The 20,046-nt window shown below is 37.0% G+C and overlaps 1 protein-coding gene across 3 annotated transcripts in view; it reads right to left on the bottom strand.

The window, feature by feature from the left end:
• The window catches only part of FAF1 (Fas associated factor 1), a 485,610-nt gene that overhangs the window by 313,440 nt on the left and 152,124 nt on the right, over nucleotides 1–20,046 (bottom strand). For all 3 annotated transcript variants that reach the window (XM_082429645.1, XM_082429644.1, XM_082429646.1), the window contains one exon: nucleotides 13,442–13,653. In XM_082429645.1, coding sequence (XP_082285771.1) covers nucleotides 13,442–13,653 — 212 coding nt within the window. The remainder of the gene's footprint in view (nucleotides 1–13,441; nucleotides 13,654–20,046) is intronic.

Below are 20,046 nucleotides of genomic sequence, written 5' to 3'. Positions count from 1 at the left end.
GTGAATGCAAAGGAAAAGTTCTCGAAGAAAATTAAAAGTGCTACTCCGGTGAATACCCAAATGATAAGACAGTGGCCATTTGGTGACACGTAGTAAGTTTTAGAGCTCTGCAGAGATCAAACTAACCACAGCATTCCCTTAAGCCAAAGCCTAATTCAGTGCAAGGTTCTACCTCAATTCTATGAAGGCTGAGAGAAGTGAGGAAGCTACAAAAGTATGCAGCTAAGGAAAGAAGCCGTCTCCATGACAAAAAAATGCAAGGTGAAGCAGCACGTACTGAGGTAGAAGCTATGGGAAGTCAGCCAGAAGATCTAGTTAAGATAATTAATGAAGGTAAATACGTATACAACAGATTCTCATATAGATAAAATAGCCTTATATTAGAAGAAGATGCCATCTAGGATTTTCATAGTTAGAGAGGAGAAGTCAATGCCTGACTACAAAGCTTCAAAGGACAGGCTGACTCTCTTGTTAGGGGCTAATGCAGCTAGCAAGTTTAAGCTGAAGCCAATATTCATTTACCATTCTGAAAATCCTAGGGCCCTTAAGAATTACAGTAAATCTACTCTGCCTGTGCTCTATAAATGGAAAAACAAAGCCTGGATGACAGCACATCTGACAACAACATGATTTGCTGAATATTTTAAGCCCACTGTTGAAACCTACTGCTCAGAAAAAAAAGATTCCTTCCAAACTACTACTGCTCACTGACACTGCACCTGGTCATCCAAGAGCTCTGATGGAGATGTACAAAGAGATTCATGTTGTTTTAATGCCTGCTAACACAACATCTATCTGCAGCCCATGGATCAAGGAGTCATTTCAACTTTCAAGTCTTATTATTTAAGAAACACATTTCATATGGCTATAGCTGCCATAGATAGTGATTCCTCTGATGGATCTGAGCAAAGTAAATTGAAAGCTTCTGGAAAGGATTCACTATTCTATATGCCATTAAGAAAAGTCATGATTCATGGGAAGAGGTCAAAATACCAACGTTAACAAAAGTTTGAAGTGGATTCCAACCCTCATGGATGACTTTGAGGAGTTCAAGACTTCAGTGGAGGAAGTAACTGCCGATGTGGTGCAAACAGCAAGACAACTAGAATCAGAAGTAGAGCCTGAAGATGTGACTGAATTGCTGTGATCTCACAATTAAACTTGAACAGATGAGGAGTTGCTTCTAATGGATGAGCAAAGAGAGTGGTTTCTTGGGATAAAATCTGCTACTAGTAAAGATGCTGTGAAGATTGCTGAAATGACAACAAAGGATTTAGAATATTACATAAACTTAGTTGATAAAGCAGTGGCAGGGTTTGAGAGGATTGACTCCAATTTTGAAAGAAGCTCACTGTGGGTAAAATGCTATCAAACAGCATCACCCACTACAGAGAGCTCATGCGTGAGAGGAAGAGTCAACTGATGTGACAAACCATTGTCTTATTTTAAGAAACTGCCGCAGGCACCCCAGCCCTCAGCAATCACCACCCTCCTAATCAGTCAAGCAGTCATCAACACTGAGGCAAGATCCTCAACCAGCAAAAAGATTATGACTCGTTGAAGGCTCACATGATGGTTAGCATTTTTTAGCAATAAAATATTTTTTAATTAAGGCATTTGCATTATTTTCTTAGACATAATGCCACTGCACATTTAATATAGCTCCACATTTTAAAAGTTGTATAGTGTAAACAACTTTTGTACACACCGGGAAACCGAAAAATTCATGTAACTTGCTTTATTGTAATAGTCACTTTATCGCAGTGGACTTGGAACCGAACCCACAGTATCTCCAAGGCATGCTTGTGCATGTATGTCCAAGCCATTACTATGTATGTTTATTCCTTTAAAAAGGAAAAAAGCTATTTTATAATCTTTCAAAGGAAGATGACGGGGTATTATCGGAGGAAGAGGAGACTGAAAGATGAATGGAAGAAACTAAAGGTGTTAGAAAACATAAGTCTATGCTTCTGATAGTCGTTGCCTTGCTTTGCAGACAACAAAAGTGACATAAGGAATAAAAGTAATCAAGTGAACATTACTTTTAAATAAAGTAAAGACATTTTATAAAATGGCAACCTTAAACCACATACCAAACTGACAATAGCAGGAAGTTAAGAATCAGAGAAAGGGAAGGTACTCATTTTGTTCCTTATATACGTCTCCATTTGAAAAATGTTTACTGAAAGTGCAGTACTTAAAAATGTGAAACTAAATTAAAAAAAATATTGCTAATGCATATATAAAAATAAACTATGCACAGTAAGACCACACAGTCTGAGATGATGCTTATTTATATTTTAAAATGACTTTATATGATGTATGTAAGTCAAATCATTATACTGCACACTTAAACTTATACAGTGCTCTATGTCAATTATATCTCAACAAAACTTGAAAAAATGATTTTATAAATAATTTGGGGAGTACATAATTGTTGGCATGGTGACAACAGACATTAGTTTGCAGACGGACCAAAGAATAATGCTACTAATGCACAACATTTGCTACCTTTTCTCCCCAAAGTACAAGCTATGATCAGTTCTCTTGTTATTTCATGCTAACACCATCTATGTCAGGCAAATAAGATTGCTACTCTTTTTTTCTTTAATACGCACTAACAACAGCCAAAAACAGAAAACACTTACATAGTGCTTATTATTCATAAAGGGTGGCTAAGGCATAGAGGAATTAAGGCCTGTGCTAAAAATTACATACTTTATCTGAGTTGCAGAGTCAAGTCAGGAATCCAAGTTTATATATTCAAGACAAAAACTGGTTGTAAATACCCCAAATTATTTTTTCAGCCTCAAAATGCACTTGCTAAATGTTTTCACTCTTTTGATACTCAATCGGATTCTTTTAAACTAAAATGGTATCCACCATAATAAAAGTAGCTTTAAGAAAGTAGATTAAAAACAACAACATATATACAATGGAATATTACTCAGCCATAAAAAGGAACGAAATTGGGTCATTTGTAGAGATGTGGATGGTCTAGAGACTGTCATACAGAGTGAAGTAAGTCAGAAAGAGAAAAACAAATATCGTATATTAACGCATATATGTGGAACCTAGAAAAATGGTACAGATGAACCAGTTTGCAGGGCAGAAATAGAGACACAGATGTAGAGAACAAACGTATGGACACCAAGGGGGGAAAGTGGCGGGGGTGGTGGTGGTGGTGGTGTGATGAACTGGGAGATTGGGATTGACATGTATACACTGATGTGTATAAAATGGATAACTAATAAGAACCTGCTGTATAAAAAAATAAAATAAAATAAAAATAAAAACAACAACAAAAAAAGGCAAATGGTTTAACTAACAACGGACCTACTTTTCTGCTACATTCTAGAAATGGAACTAAGGCTATGCTGAACAGGCTCAGCAAAAGTAGGTTTGCTGACAGCACTGATTCAACAAACTTTATTGAACAAATACCTGTATGTTAGGTTAAATCCATTGCTAGATCTTAAACATAATAATACACAATAATTCCTACCCTAACGATGACACTACTTCACACTAGATAGTATTTTATAGAAGAACTTATGCTTTAAAATAATTCTCTAGGGCCTTGCCTGGTGGCGCAGTGGTTAAGAATCCACCTGCTAATGCAGGGAACACGGGCTCAAGCCCTGGTCCGGGAAGATCCCACATGCCGCAGAGCAACTAAGCCCGTGCGCCACAGCTACCGAGCCTGCACTCTAGAGACCACGAGCCACAACTACTGAGCCCATGCGCCACATCTACTGAAGCCCATGCACCCTAGAGCCCATGCTCCACAATAAGAGAAGCCACCGCAATGAGAAGCCCGTGCACGGCAACGAAGAGTAGCCCCCACTCGCCACATCTAGAGAAAGCCAGCGCGCAGCAATGAAGACCAACACAACCAAAAATAAATAAATAAAAGAAATAAATTTATTTTAAAAATAAATAAATGAATAATAAAATAATTCTCTAAATTTATTTAAGATAAGAAAATCCAGAAGGATTTTGTAATAAAATGAAACTGCAGTAATAAATAGGACACTAAAAACATTAACAGACCAATACAATTACTACTATGTGTCACTCTGATATAAACTTCTTGGCTGCTCCTAGGCTTACTTTTATACTATGTTGAGTCTCCCTGGTAATAGCATGGGAAGTGGCATTATCTTATTTAGCATCTCTTTGCCTTTTAATATTTATATGTATACAGAAAAGTTAGTATTTATCCAATTCCTTAATAAGTAACAGAATATAAAAAATAAGGAACCAATGAAGGATATGAGGAAATTTATATTCTAGAAAGATCACTATAGGGAAACTATGTAAAATACAGACTAGAGGAAGAAAGAAACTGAAAAATTGAAATAGAGGGAGGAATTATTTTAATAACTTATGAAAGAAATTCATTCTTGAACTGTAATGGAGGGGATCCAAATAAAGGAGGAATTCAAGTGATACTGTGATAAAACTAACAGAACTTAATCAAAAGCAGTGAAAGAAATGAAAGAAGAAAAAACTTCCAACAATCCCAAATATCCCTGAGTATGCCTTCCACAGTGATGCATATCAACAAACCAACAATGAACAAAGAAAAGGTGCATGATGTGATGTGTGACTAGCACATAATTCATAATAAGAGAACAACTATAAACCAGAACAAATAAAAAATTGGAACAGTTTAGAGAAGCAGGAGAAAGATACATATCATACAATAATATTTGGTTTACAATTCATTTGGAATCAAATTTTATTTACAAAACGTATGTAACTATTTAAATTGTATTTGTTTTCAAACAGAATAACACAAATGCTTCTACTCTACCATACTTAGGCACAAGTCTGCTTTTACAGTGAATTAAAAGGCCAAGAGTTTACAAAATGTGATCCCTAGAAATTCTATCATGTATTTCTATAACAAAGCTTTGAAATAGTTCATATTCTCCAAACTAAGACAGACTTAAAGTGTAATATTAAGATGTATAATCCAGAAGCCAGCATTGTGATCACTATCTTTGAAATGAGCAGCGGATTTCACTCCAACTGAGTGAACCAATGAAAAAGTGGTTCAAGTGATTAAAATATCCATGAACTTTCACTATATGCCAAATATTCCATCAACAAAAAGCATCAATTTGAAAGAGACACTGTTCCTACTCAGTCACATGCTATACAATAGCAGTTAAATTTTATTTAATATAGGACTGCCTTCTAGTTTTCTTAAAACAGATAAAAATCTGAAATAATACTATATAGCACGGGGAATTATACCTAATATCTTGTAATAACCTATAATGGAATATAATCTGCAAAAATACTGAATCACTATGCTGTACACCTGGAATTAACACAATACTGTAAATCAACTATAATTCAATTTTTTTAAAAACTCAGAAAAAAGAGCTACAAGAGAGAGAAAGATATTATATAATGACAAAAGAGTCAACTCACCAGGAAGATGTACCAATTATAAGCATATATGTACCCAACAACAAAGACCCCAATATGTAAAGCAAACAGCGGAAGAACAGAGGGGAGAAATATACAACAACACAATAATAGTAGGGGATTTCAATACCGGATAAAACTTCCACAGAGAATATCAATAAGGACTTGAACAACACTGTAGACGAAATGGAACTAACAGACATGTACAAAACATAACACCCAACAGCACCAGAATACACATTCTTCTCAAGCACACATGGAACATGCTCCAGGATAGATAATAAATTTAAGAAGAAAAGGGTAAAGGAAAAGTGCTATTGATTTTTAGTTTCATTATATTGTGGCTGGAAAACATACTTGCTATGATTTCAATCTTCTTAAATCTGTTGTTTGTAACCTAAAATGTAATCTATCCTGGAAAATTCACAAATATATAGAAATCAAACAACTTTTGCTTGAACAACCAATGGGCCAAAGAAAAAATCAAAAGAGAATTAGAAAATATCATGAGACAAATGAAAATAAAACACAAAATACCAAAACTTATGGGATGCAGGGAAAGCAGTGCTAAGAGGAAAGTTTATAGCAGTAGAGGCCTACATTAAAAAAGTAGAAAGATCTCAAATAAACAACTTAACTTTACACTTCAAGCAACTAGAAAAAGAGGAACAAACTAAGCCCAAAGTTAGTAGAAGTGAGGAAGTTAGTCTTCAATAAAGACTAGAGCAGAAATAAATGAAAAGAGAATAGGAAAACAACAGACAAAATCAATCTAAGAGCTGATGTTTGAAACAATCAACAAAACTGATGAATTTTCAGCCTAAGCGAAGAAAAAATGAGAGAAGACTCAAATAAAATCAGAAATGAAAAAGGAGATATTACAACTGATGCCACAAAAATAAAAAGAATCACAAGACTACTATAAATAGTTATATGCCAACAAATGGGATAACTTAGAAGAAATGGGTAAATTCCTAGAAACTTATAATCTACCAAGACTGAATCATAAAGAAAAAGAAAATCTGAACACACTTATAACTAAGTAAGGAGACTGAATCAATAATCAAAAACCTCCCAATAAAAAAAGACCAGCACCAGATGGCTTCATTGGAGAATTCTACCAAACATTTAAAGAAAAGTTAGCATCAATCTTTCTCGAAATCTTCCCAAATTTGAAGAGGTAGAACACTTCCATACTCATTTTATGAGGCCAACATTACCCTGTTGCCAAAGCCAGGAAAAAAACACTATAAGAAGAAGAAGAACAACAACAAAAACCAACAGGCTAATATTCCTGATGAATATAGATACCAAAATCCTCAGCAAAATACTTAAAAACTGAATTTGACAGCACATTAAAAGGATCATACACCAAGTGGAATTTATCCATGGGATGCAAGCATGGTTCAACATATGAAAATCAATCAATGTGATATACCATATTAACAGAATGAAGGGGAAAATATCACATGGTCATCTCAATAGATACAGAAAAAACATCTGACAAAATACCATTTCATGACAAAAACACTCAACTAGGAACAAAAGGAAATTACCTTAATACAATAAAGGTCATATATGAAAAGATCACAGCTAACATCTTACTCAATAGTGAAAACGAAAAACTTTTCCTCTAAAGATCGTGAACAATACAAGGATGCCCACTCTTGCCACTTCTTTTCAGCACAGTATTGGAAATCCTAGCCAGAGCAATTCGGCAACAAAAACAAATGAAAGGCATCCAAATCAGGAAAAAAGAAGTAAAATTATCTCTCTTTGCAGATATGTCTTATATGTAGAGAACCCTGAAGATTACACACACACACACACACACACACACACACACACACACACACACACACACACAAACCGTATTAGAACTAATAAATGAATTCAGCAAAGTTGCAGAATACAAAATAGTTATGTTTCTATATAGTAACAACAAATAATCCAAAAGGGAAACTCAGAAAACAATCCCATTTATAACAGCATCAGAAGAATAAAATACATAGGAATAAACTTAACCAAGAAGGCAAAAGACCTGTTCAATGAAAACTATAAAACACTGCTGAAAGACATTAAAAGATGACACAAATAAACGTAAAGACATCACATGTTCATGGATTGAGAGACTTAATATTGTTAAAATGTCCATACTACCCAAAGAGACATACAGATTCAGTGTGATCCCTATCAAAATCCCAATGGCATTTTTTGTAGAAGTAGAAAAAACAATACCAAAATTCATATGGAACCCAAAGGACCCTGAATAGCTAAAATAATCTTGAGAAAGAAGAATGAAGCTCGAGGCCTCACACTTACTGACTTCAAAACATTTTACAGAGTAATCAAAACAGTATGGTACTGGTGTAAAGATGGAAATATAGACCAATGGAACAGAACAGAGAGCCCAGAAATAAACCCACACATATAGGTCAAATGATCTTTGACAAGGGTGCCAAGTCTACACGATGGAGAAGGTAGACAAATGGTACGGTAGCAAATGGTACGGGCATAACTGGATATCCACATGCAAAAGAATGAAATTAGACTTTTATCTTACATCATACCCAAAAATTAACTCAAAATGTATTACAGATCTCAAACTATAAAACTCCTAGAAGAAACATACAGAAAAACCTCCATAACATTTATCTTGGCAGTGGTTTCTTGGATATGACACCAGAAACATAGACAACAAATGTAAAAATAGACTAGTGGGACTACATTAAACTAAAAAGCTTTTGTGCAGCAAAAGAAACAATCAACAGAGTGAAAAGGCAACCTACAGAATGGGAGAAAATATTTGCACACCACATATCTGTTAAGGGGTTATATTCAAAACAAATAAAGAAATTCACAATTCAATAGCAAAAAGTTAAATAACCCAATTTTAAAATGGGCAAAGGACTTGATTAGACATTTCTCCAAAGAAGACATACAAATGACCAAAAGGTATATGAAAAGATGCTCAGTATCACCAATCATCATGAAATGCAAACCAAAACCACGAGATATCAACTCATACATGTTAAGATGGCCATTATAAAAACAAAAACAAAATAACAGAAAATAACAAGTGTTGGTAAGGATGTGAAAAAATTGGAACCCTTGTACACTATTGCTGGAAATGTAAAATGTGCAGCTACTATGAAAAAGAGTATGGAAGCTCCTCAAAAATTAAAAATAGAGCTAACATATGATCCAGCAATCTCACTTTTGGGTATTAATCCAAAAGAACTGACCTAAATGTCCATCGACAGAGGAATGGATAAAGCTGTGGTACCTATATACAAGGGAATATTACTCAGCCATAAAAAAGAATGAAATAATGCCATTTGCAGAACATGGTTGGACCTAGGGATTATTATACTAAGTGAAGTAAGTCAGAGAAAGAAAGGCAAATATCATATGATATCATTCATATGTGGAATCTAATTTAAAAAAAGAAAGAAAAGAAACAAATGAACTTATTTACAAAACAGAAATGGACTTACAGATATCGAAAACAAACTTATGGTTACCAAAGGGGAAGCACAGGGGATTGGGAGGGATAAATCAGAAGCCTGGGATGAACACACACATACACTACTATATATAAGATAGATAACCAACAAGGACCTACTGTATAGCACAGGGAACTCTATTCAATATTCTGTGATAACCTATATGAGACAAGAATCTAAAAATGCATGAATATATGTACATGTATAACTGAATCACTTTGCTTTACACCTGAAACTTACACAACATTGTAAATCAACTATACTGCAATAAAATAAAATAAAACAAAGCAACAAAACAACACACACACACACACACACACACACCAAAAATAAGAATTGAAAGCAGTGTCTCAAGAGATATTTGCAATCCCATGTTCACTGCAGCATTAGTCACAATAGCCAAGAGGTGGAAACAACCTAAATGTCCATCAACAGATGAACGGATAAAGAAAATGTGGTATATACATACAATGGAATATTATTCAGCTTTTAAAAAGGAAGGAAATCCTGTAATATGCTACAACATGGATGAGCCTTTCACTCATCATATGAAGTGAAATAAGCCAGAAAGACAAATGTTGCATGATTCCACTTATATAAGGTATTTAAAGTAGTCAAACTCATAGACGCAGAAAGCAGAATGATGACTGCCAGGGGGCTTGCGGGAGGGGAAAATGGGAAGTTGCTGTTCAGTGGATATAGAGTTTCACTTACTCAAGATGAGAAAGTTCTAGAGATCTGCTGTACAACAATGTACCCATAGTTAATAAAACTATACTGTATATATCTCATTTTTAAAATAAAAAGGAATGTATAGGAGAATATTTGGGGGCATGGGGATGCGCACAGGGAGAAGGGACTAGACTAGGGGAGGAATCCAGGCAAAAAAAGAAACAAGTACAAAGGCCCTGAGCTAATAACCTATTCAAGGAATTGAAAGAGGTCCGTTACAACTCAGGCATGGTGAGTAAGAAGGAGAGTGGTAATGGATGAAAACTAGAAATGCAGTAGGGTCTGGTCGAGCAGGACTTACAGGTCATGTTAAAAGATTTGAATTTTATCCCCAAAACAATGGAAAGTTTCTAAATGGTTTTAAGTAAGGGAATAACAATCTGATTCATGTTTGGGAATGATCACTCTTTTAACAGACTTGCTTTTCTCTGTAATGCAGCGGTCCCCAACCTTTTGGGCACCAGGGACTGGTTTCGTGGAAGACAGTTTTTCCACGGACAGGGGCAGGTGGATGGTTTCAGGATGATTCAAGCGCATTACATTTATTGTGCACTTTATTCCTATTATTATTACACTGTAATATATAATGAAATAATTACACAACTCACCATAATGCAGAATCAGTGGGAGCCCTGAGCTTGTTTTCCTGCAACTAGATGGTCCCATCTGGGGGTGACGGGAGACAGTGACACCCGAAGTGTGTTGCTTATGTCCAGTCTACTCCGTAATCTCATTTTGGTTGCGGTCACTGCAGAAAACCCTGCTTCACAAAGATACGATGTTGGAAATGGAAGCAGCCTTTTCAGTGCTTTTGTGGCAATCTCAGGATATTCCGCCTTGACTTTCATCCAGAACGTATGGAGATTTGAGGTTGTCTCAAACATATTTTTAAGGCCACCGTCATTTGCGATCTCAAGCAGTTGATCCTCTTCTAGCACGGACAAATTCGATTCACCTGGCTTATTCATAGATGAGTCACGGATCCATTCCTTCCCAGTTCAGTCTTCTGTGGTTGGGAAGTAATGCTCAAACTCTTTTGAAAGCTGAGATAGGTGATCACGCACCAGATGGGAGAAAGAAGGCCCTGGCTCAGTCTCTTTCAAAATCTCTGCTAATGTTTGAAACGTGTCAAAAATCCCAATGTTCACTTGTTGCCCCCATAATTCCAGTTTGGCTTTGAATGCAGCCACTTTATCTGCCGACTTGAACACAGTTGTCGTTCTCCCCTGAAGTGACAGATTGAGTTCGTTGAGCAGGTTGAATATGTGACACAAGTAAGCAAGTTTTGTGACCCATTCTGTGGCACTGAAATGTGCTGTCAGTGGTGACCATCTTTCTAAAAGAAATCTCTGGAGTGGTTCTCATAACTCAAAAACTCTGGCCAGTGATCTACCTTTAGAAAGCCATCTCACTTCTGTGTATAAGAGAAGACGTGTGTACTCTGCATCCTCCTCCTCACAGAGCTGCGTGAACAGATGTGAGTTTAAGGGCATGTACTTTAATGTGGTTGATAATTTTAATCACATCCTGCAAAACACTGTTAAGTTCAGGTGACATTTTTCAGCTAGCCAGCATTTCTCTACGGATGATACAGTGCGTAGACTTACATTTGAGAAACGACCTCTTTGACCCGAGTTGAGAAACCAGAAAGCCGTCCAGTCATGGCAGCTGCTCCATCCATGCATATACCGACACAAAATGACCAATTCAGTTTTCTTGATATGTAATCATTCAAAGACTTGAATAGTTCTGCAGCTGTAGTGTTGGCTGGCAACAAAAGTGCACATAACATATCCTCATGCACATCCTCCTGAAAAATATATCGCACAAAAACAAGCACTGCTGCCTGTTGTCAACATCGGTGGACTCGTCAACCAGGATTGCGTACCACGGTGACTCATTAATCCTCTAACAATTGTGCCTCAATATCCTCTGCTATTTCATCAATTCATCTAGTTATGGTGCTAGCTGAAAAAGGAACATGTGCCACCTTCTGAACTGCAGCCTCTCCTAAAAGTTCAGAACAAATGTCCTTAGCAGCAGGCAGGATCAACTCTTCACCAATAGTAAAAGGCTTCTTAGCTTTAGCAATGCGGTTAGCCACTAAGAATGATGCTCTCAGTGCAGACACATTTGATGAAGTGGTGACCTTCAATAATTGCTTCTGTTCTTGTGTTCACATTTTTTTCTTTTGAAAAACTCCAAAGGCTTGTCTTTTAATGCAAGGTGCTTGGTCTCCATGTGGCAAAGCAGTTTTGAAGGTTTCACAGCTGCACTGGATAACCGGTTGCTACATATTATACAAAGCGTGGTTGGAGAATGTCAATCACCTGTTGCATTGAACCTGTAATTTAAGTAGGACTCTTGGTATTTTCTTCTAAATGCAGTTTTCTTTTTGTTGGCAGCCTTAGACTCTTCTGCTGTCTCATCATTGGGTCTTTCCCCCTTTTCAAAGAAGCTCTCCAGCGACGTTTGTTTTTTACTCATTTTGGCTAGGGTTAGCTTGTGGACTTACCAAAACTGTGACTGAGACAAGTGTGCAGAGTGGGAAAGAGGCGCGGATAGAAATGGTAAATAAAATAATGGGTGGGCCAGGAGTGGACTAAAATAAGTGTTGGATTCTGACTTAAAGCCTGCCACCAGATGCAGCTATACAATTGAAGTACATCAACTCCCTTGCCACTATAGTTAAAGCCTGCCACCACATCCAGCTTAATTGTCACTTGCCACTCACTAATAGGGTTTTGATATGTCCGCAAGCAACTGATTTATTATGGTCTCTGTGCAGTCAAACCTCTCTGCTAATGATAATCTGTATTTGCAGCTGCTCCCCAGCGCTAGTATCACCGCCTCAGCTCCACCTCAGATCATCAGGCATTAGATTCTCATAAGGAGCGTGCAACCTAGATCCCTCGCATGTGCCATTCACACTAGGGTCTGCACTCCTGTGAGAATCTAATGCCACTGCTGATCTGACAGGAGGTGGAGCTCAGGCAGTAATGCGAGCAATGGGGAGCGGCTATAAATACAGATGAAGCTTTGCTCGCTTGCCCGCCGCTCACCTCCTGCCGTGCAGCCCAGTTCCTAACAGGCCACAGACTGGTACCTCAATTAATAAAATTAGGAAAGGATCTCCCCAAAAAGGAACAAAGGCAAAATTTCAGAAATATCTAAAATTTAGATTTAAGGCAAAACCGTATTAAAATAGAAATTAATACAATTTCTAGTTCTACAACAAACATGGATCAAATAATGTGAATCAAACATGAAATCAACATAGTTTCTCCACAGAATTTTGGTAAAGTTTGTCTGAAAATGGCAGGCATACACTATGAGTCTCCTTTGAGAGAACAGTACTGAAGCATTTATTTAGCTGGCAGGGAGAAGAAGTGATGGAAATGTCTTATTTCTTATTTCTCATTAATCATAGTATTAAAAATGAAGGAGCTTCAGCTATAAAGTCTGATATCAATATACTTAATAATTCTGGTACTTTTTAAAGCTCTGAGATGTTTGATTTGTATCTGCCCTAAAACAGCTTCATATACCATTCTGCATATGTGGAACAATAAAAAATTATTCTTAAACTTACCTCAATCTGAAGACAGTATTTAAAATTAGAACACAATAATCTGTATGAAACAATAACAATTTGGTTTTTTTTCCTTTCTTGTCAGCAGTCAACTCAAGAGAAAAGAATATAAACTGAATGTTTACCTAATGAATTATTTGTGGAGGCTATATGGTAGGAAAAACCTTACCAACGGTACAGCTGTCTTCAAGCACCACATCGACATTTCTGTCTCTGTACTCAACCCTGAAGTCCAGCATCCGAGGTTGCCTTTCTACAATTTGCCTAGATGGCATTACAGGTCGAAATGCGGAAGAGGAAGAGGGAGCAGGAGCAGGAGCTGGAGCTGGGTGACTTGCTGGATCAAATGCAGGTCCTGATATAGGCTCACCCCCATAGTCACTGAAATATTGACATAAAAGAAAGATTATCATCAACCAAATAACTACAGATTACCACTAAGGACCCACTCCATACAGTAAGTCCCCTACATACAAACCTTCAAGTTGCGAACTTTCAAAGATGCGAAAGTATTATGAACCTATTACAGCACAATACTATATGGCCGATTGTGTTAGTTGGGTACCTAGGCTAACTTTGTTGAACTTACGAACAAACTGGACTTACGAAAGCACTCTTGAAACAGAATTCATTTGTATAGAGGGGACTTAACTGTACTTGGCTTGTGCTGTTCTTCATATCAAATTTACCTACCTGTGCATCACGGACTAAGTAAGTTCTAATTCTTCCACAAAATCTCTCCCAATGACTGAAAGCCACATTACTCTCCCTCCCATCCTTGCCTTTCTATGTCTGTTAGCAGTATCACACACATCTCATTTAATTAGATTTTTGCCTTATGCTGTTATGATGTTGATAAAACATCATTTTAAACTCTGTGAATTACTAAGTGTCTTCTTAACCCACTCTCATTTACTTACCGAATCATTAATTGATTCATTAACTCTACTTTCCACAAAAACTATTCTGAAACTTTACCATCCTTAAACCTCCATTCTCCCTCTCACTCCTCAGTCTTAAAATATATTTTTCCTACTTTGCAGAGAAAACAGATGCCATCAAGAAGAAATTCCCTTACCTTTCTCACATCAAATCCACAAACTAACCTGCATATGCACTCTCTTTCTCTAAATAGAGAAGACATCGTTCTATCTACGCACCTACTCATTAGCTTTACATTATGGATTATCCCTTTCCCTTCCATTATCTTCAACATCTCCTTCTCTTCTGGATTCTTCTCAGAAACATTTAAACATGGTTGAATCTCTCCCTTCTTAAAGAATAAAAATGAAATCGTGGCTCTGTCCACTTAATAGCTGTCTCATTTGTAAAATAGGAAAATTAATTATATTTGTAAGTATTAGATCAAATAATGTGTATGAAAAGCTTAGCACAATGCCTAGTACTTAGTAAGATCTCAAACCTCAAACCCAGTATAGCCAAAGTTTAAACCATTAATGTTTCCCCAAGCCTGATTTTCCCATTTATTCCTTATATTAGCTACCCAAGTTAGAAACCTCTGGCATTATCCTTGCCCTCTTTTACTCTCTCAACTCCCACATCTAACTAGTCCTTTCAGTTTTACTTCCTAAATATCTTTTAGATAAGTCATCTACCTTTCCCCTCCAAAGCTGCCACCCTAGTCCAAGCCACAGTCACCTCTTACATGGATTAATGCAATAGCCTAACTAATCTCTCCATACATACCCTTACCCCCCTGCATTTCATCCCATACCACCACTAGAGTGAAATTAAAGACAAATGTCTTCGTATCATTTTCTTCTATATTCCCCTTTGCTCTTCATATAAATGGTCAAAGTGGCGTACAAGGCCCTATAGGATCTGAATCCTATCTACCTTCCCATCTTCATCTTGTGCTATGCTATCTCCATCTCTCTATGCTAATAGCCAGAACAGCCTTTTGTTTTTTGTCTTACCTTGATCCTTCCTATTTCATGAGGTAACATAAAAACTATTCCTTCTAAGAATATTCTTTCCTTCCCATCCCATCCCCAAATTCCATCTTTCTTCTAGCTAATTATATTCATCTTTCATATCTCAGATTGAGTATTTTTCAACTCAGAGCATGTTTTACTACCTCAGACTAGTTCTAACATCTCACCACTATCAATAATTATGAAGCTCACATTTGTGTTTTTAATGGCTGTATCATCTGCTGAGTTCAAGATTTTATACAGAGAAGATATACAAATATTTGACAAACTAATGAGTAGAGGAATAATTATGAAGAATTTGGATTTTTTTTTCTCTGACTTAAGTTATCATATATATATTCTCATTGTTTTTCCCCCCTCAGTAGGAAAAGTAGGGAGGGAGGAAACATAAGAAATGCTCCCATTAAATATCATTATTGTATAATTTTTCTCCACCACCAGAACTACAAGCTCAGTTCTAAAATATCTTTCTTCTCACCCTGAATTTAAAGAAAAATAATGTGTTGGGGGCCCGAATAGGAACAACAACAAAAATGACCAAAAACTTGCCAAGTTAAGCATTGTTTATACAATTAAGAAGGAGAGACTATTTACATTTACTTCACACTGTTGCTTTGATCAGTGTTTATCAAATTATAGATTACATAATTGATTGAGTTGTGGTAAGTCTTTTAAAGAACACAATCAGAATAAGATTAAGAATAGAAAAGAATAGGATAGAAATTATCAGTATCTTTCACTTAATAGTTAGGACCAAGTATTATTTCATAAAACTTTTGATTCTGGGACATATTTGTAATATGTGTATTTTAGATTCCAAATATTTCTCATTGTAGGTCTTGTCAAAAAAGTTTGAAAGTGACTAGCTTAATCTCACCAGAGTTCAGACACTCTAACCACTGATCCAAAGACAAAAACCTATCCATTCTCCCAGTTGTCAGAGTCAAGGAAAGCAATGTGGGAAGGAAAACATGAGAACAGAGAAAATGTCCAAAGCAGTAAGAAAGTCACTGTTTGGAAGCCAAAGTGAGCTTCTAGGCATCTATGAACAGAATCTGTGCAATAATACTTCACATATCTAAATGTTGTCACAACTTCTCAGAACCTAAGAAAAACAGCTAATTAGCAGTTTGGTCACTGACATTGCTTTTCTTAACTCCAAATTCATCCTTCTATAGTCTATTCTGTAATGCAGGGGCTAGGATTCTGCAAAATTATATTTTTCCTTTGGCATATGGTTTCCTGATAGACCTTTGTCAAATAGAGGATACTAGGTAGAGATTAGTAGTTAGGAGGAGGGGAGGAAAGACTTCCTTCTTCCTGTTTGCATGCATTTCAATCAGCATCACCCTACAGCTTTCAGTCTCCTGCTTTTTTCAGCACTCTTATAACCAGCTTCTTGTCATTCCCTCTGAGATACCACTAATGGTTGGACAGTATACATTCCACAGAGGTCTGATCCTCAGCTTCAAAGAGCTCCTCTGAGTTTCAAAGTTCTGTTAATCCGTTTGTTCCCTAGACCTTCAAGCAGTAACTTCCTGAAGCAGTTATTATATCTAGGTTACTTCAGTTTTACTTTTTTGCTCTTTTAGTCTTCCACACCTGTGTAACCAATCCTACGTTAAATTCCCTCTGTTAAAAATACCCTAGTGTGGTTTCATTTTCTTGATAATGGAGGTGTCCCAGGAAACAAAGGATTCAGGAACTGGCTTGATTATGGCCTTGACCTTCAATGCACTGCTGAGCTCCTTGCCAATGGAAAATGGGATACTAGTGATCCAAGCCATGCATTGGCATAATGATTAATTATCATTATTGAAACAAGTGCCTAAGGGAACCAAATGACTATCTGACCTGACCATTATGGTGGCAATAATGACAACAAGGACTGTGAGCAGGCTGCCCTGACTCTAAAGGAGAGCTTACAGAAGAAAATGACACACTTGGGGGTTTTAAATTTCAGTTCAATTCATGATAAGAAAGTTACAGAGTTTCTGAATGGCACTTTAAAAAGAGTTTCTTATTTCTTGTAACCACAGGTATGATCTTCCTAAGAATTGGACTCAAAATTTAATTTTGCAGCTTGCATACTTGCAGTGAAAGTTGAATAGACATACTTCCTAAGTCTCTTTTGTGAAAGTTAAGGCCCTGTTGTGGAAGGAGTGAGAACCTAACATGTGAAATGGGGATACCTGAGTGGCTTCAGATGCATGTTGGAACCTTGAAGCCCTGGAGTCTCTCTGAGCCTCTTCTGTAAGCAGAAACAGCTCCTCCTCCCATGTCTGAGAAGATCAGCCTCTTGCTTAGAAACTATGAATACTCTTACCTGAGACAGTTGCCTTGAAGGGGGATGTCTATTCTCAAAACCTACCTCCACCATTCCTTATTACCTCTAAAATCAGATGTAGGCATGTTCCAAGAAAATAAGTACGATGTCTTAACTGAGAAAAGACAGCTTATATCCAAAAGTAATTATAATATTTTGATAAATTATATCAGCAAAAACCTAGGGAATAGTTGTGGAAATGAATTTTAAGTGAGTTTGACCAAAAGAGTTTGAATAGGGCCAAATATAATATATTTGCTTAAGCAGTTGTAAGTACTTCTAATAGTTTCCTTGTCGACTGAATGAAACTTAAATCCCAAAGGAGTCTACATTTAATGAGGAGGAAATGCCCAAACTTTCCTGGCAAAATGTAGAAGAAATCCAGATGCTTAGAAAAATATGAATGCTAAAGTGGATTAACCATGTACAGCCTGACTATATACACATCCTCCTACTACATAATCCATGAGGTCCCAGAGAACACTGCACTAAAGCACTGAAAAATACATTAGTGAGGGATTCTACATCCTTGAAAAACTCTGTAGTGGCTGTCTTCTGTGGGTTGGGAATAACATGGGGAGATGACATCACTGAAAAAGACTCCCTAATAGGCATGATGAGATCCCAGAATGCACAGGTCAAATGGCAGGGTTTAACAAGAAAAAGGAGGGAGCAATGATGTTAACGGACAGCATGGACAAAATGTGGCAATCAGAAGATTTCAACCTGCAGAGACCTTTAGTAGTGCTTTATTGAACATGGTACTTCTAAGAAACAAAATGAAAAGTCAGTTGACTAAAATATTACTTGACCTATAAACAACAGAAACCTAGATCTGGTAGCCTAGATCCTAACTTCCATAACTATAATGAAGGGTCACAGTCACTCCCAGTTTCCAAACACAGACATAAAGTCCTTGGTCCCCCAAAGACAATGCAACAGAGCCACATATGTGTATTGTAAATTTTCCTCTAAGAATTCCCCTAAGAGACCTGTAGCCATTTACTAGGGGTTTGTGTACTGAAAAAAGGAAAATATCTAGCTCTTTAGGGGATTACTAGATGCTAACTCTAATACTAATTCCTGGGGATACAAAAATGGAAGTTATGGTGGTAAATGAGGTTTTGGCCTAAATCCAATCGTACAGTGTTCATTCAATCTATTCAACTTACCCTGTAGTTTTTTCCCCAGATCCCGATAGATAGCTCATATTGACTGCCTAATTCATGGAATTAGGGTTATTATGTAGGAGGAGACAACAGGAAGCAACTAAACTTGCATAGACTTTTTTTTCCCTCTATTTTAATTTGCAAGCACCATGACAAGCATTTTGCTTCCTCTCAGCAGCGTAAACAATATACCTTCACTATATTTTCCTCAAGATTATAACAACTCTCTTGCTCTTTGGCATAATAATCTAGCCTGGACACATCTTGATAACCCAGGTATTCCACAAAACATTATAGTGATGACAATGTAGATTGGTCCTGAAGAGCAAAAGTAGCAAGTACTTGGATGCTTTGGTAAGATACATGCATGCTAGAGACCAGGAGACACACACCACGAAAATGCAGGGGCCTTCACCTTGGTGAAGTTTTGGGGTCCAGGGGTCAGAAGCATATTACGGTACATGGCTGGCTGCTGCACCTTGTACTTCTCATCAGTGCATAAGACATATCTAAGCTAACTGAGAAAGAAAAAAATTTGGACTGGGAAAGGAAAAAATGGTTATGTATAATATGCTGGTACCAACCAAAAACAGACTGCTGAAATATTACAATCCCAATCAAAGATATCCCTGAGAGACAGTAGTGAAAGAAAAACCTCCCAGTGGGGAGAACTTAAGGTTGTACCACAGGTTGACCACTTCATTTAGAAGGAGAAATAACTTGAGATACAAATCTACATTGAATCACGGGCAATAGTTAATGTGTTGCCCAGCTGACCAGAACTTGGAAAGAATAAAAAGAAAATTGGCTGACACAGAAGTCTGGGGAAGAGGATTGGAAATGGATCGTTTAGAATGAACACAAAATGTGAATATATGTCATGGGGTAACTGCTATCTATAAGCTATCCACTTAAAAAAATAAAAAAGGCTCTCAATATGGATAAGATGACATTGTTCTGTTGATGTCAGTTAGCTTATTCCCTTACCACCCCAGGACTACTCAATGAATTAATGTACAATGTGGCCATGCCAACAGGGATAGAGGTTAGGCATAGGCACAACAGCATCAACTTACCCTCACCAAGTCTGAATCTGGCTAGGGAAACTACTGAGTGCCTAAACTGCAAACAACAGAGACCAATATGGAGCCCTCAATACGGCCCCACTCCTCAGGGGTCTGGTAATGGATCATTTCTATAATGGAGGGGGCAGTGATCTGTTCTTACCTAAAAAGACACTTTTCTGAATATGAAATTGACTCCCCTGACAGCAAGGCTTCTGCCAGCACCACCATTCATGGATTTAGGGAATGCCTTATTGATC

The sequence above is a fragment of the Balaenoptera physalus genome, assembly GCF_965194825.1.
Source record: "Balaenoptera physalus genome assembly, chromosome: 1".
Lineage (NCBI taxonomy): Eukaryota > Metazoa > Chordata > Mammalia > Artiodactyla > Balaenopteridae > Balaenoptera > Balaenoptera physalus.
Note: the sequence above shows the minus strand (reverse complement) of the source record. Positions and strands in the feature narration are given on the sequence as shown.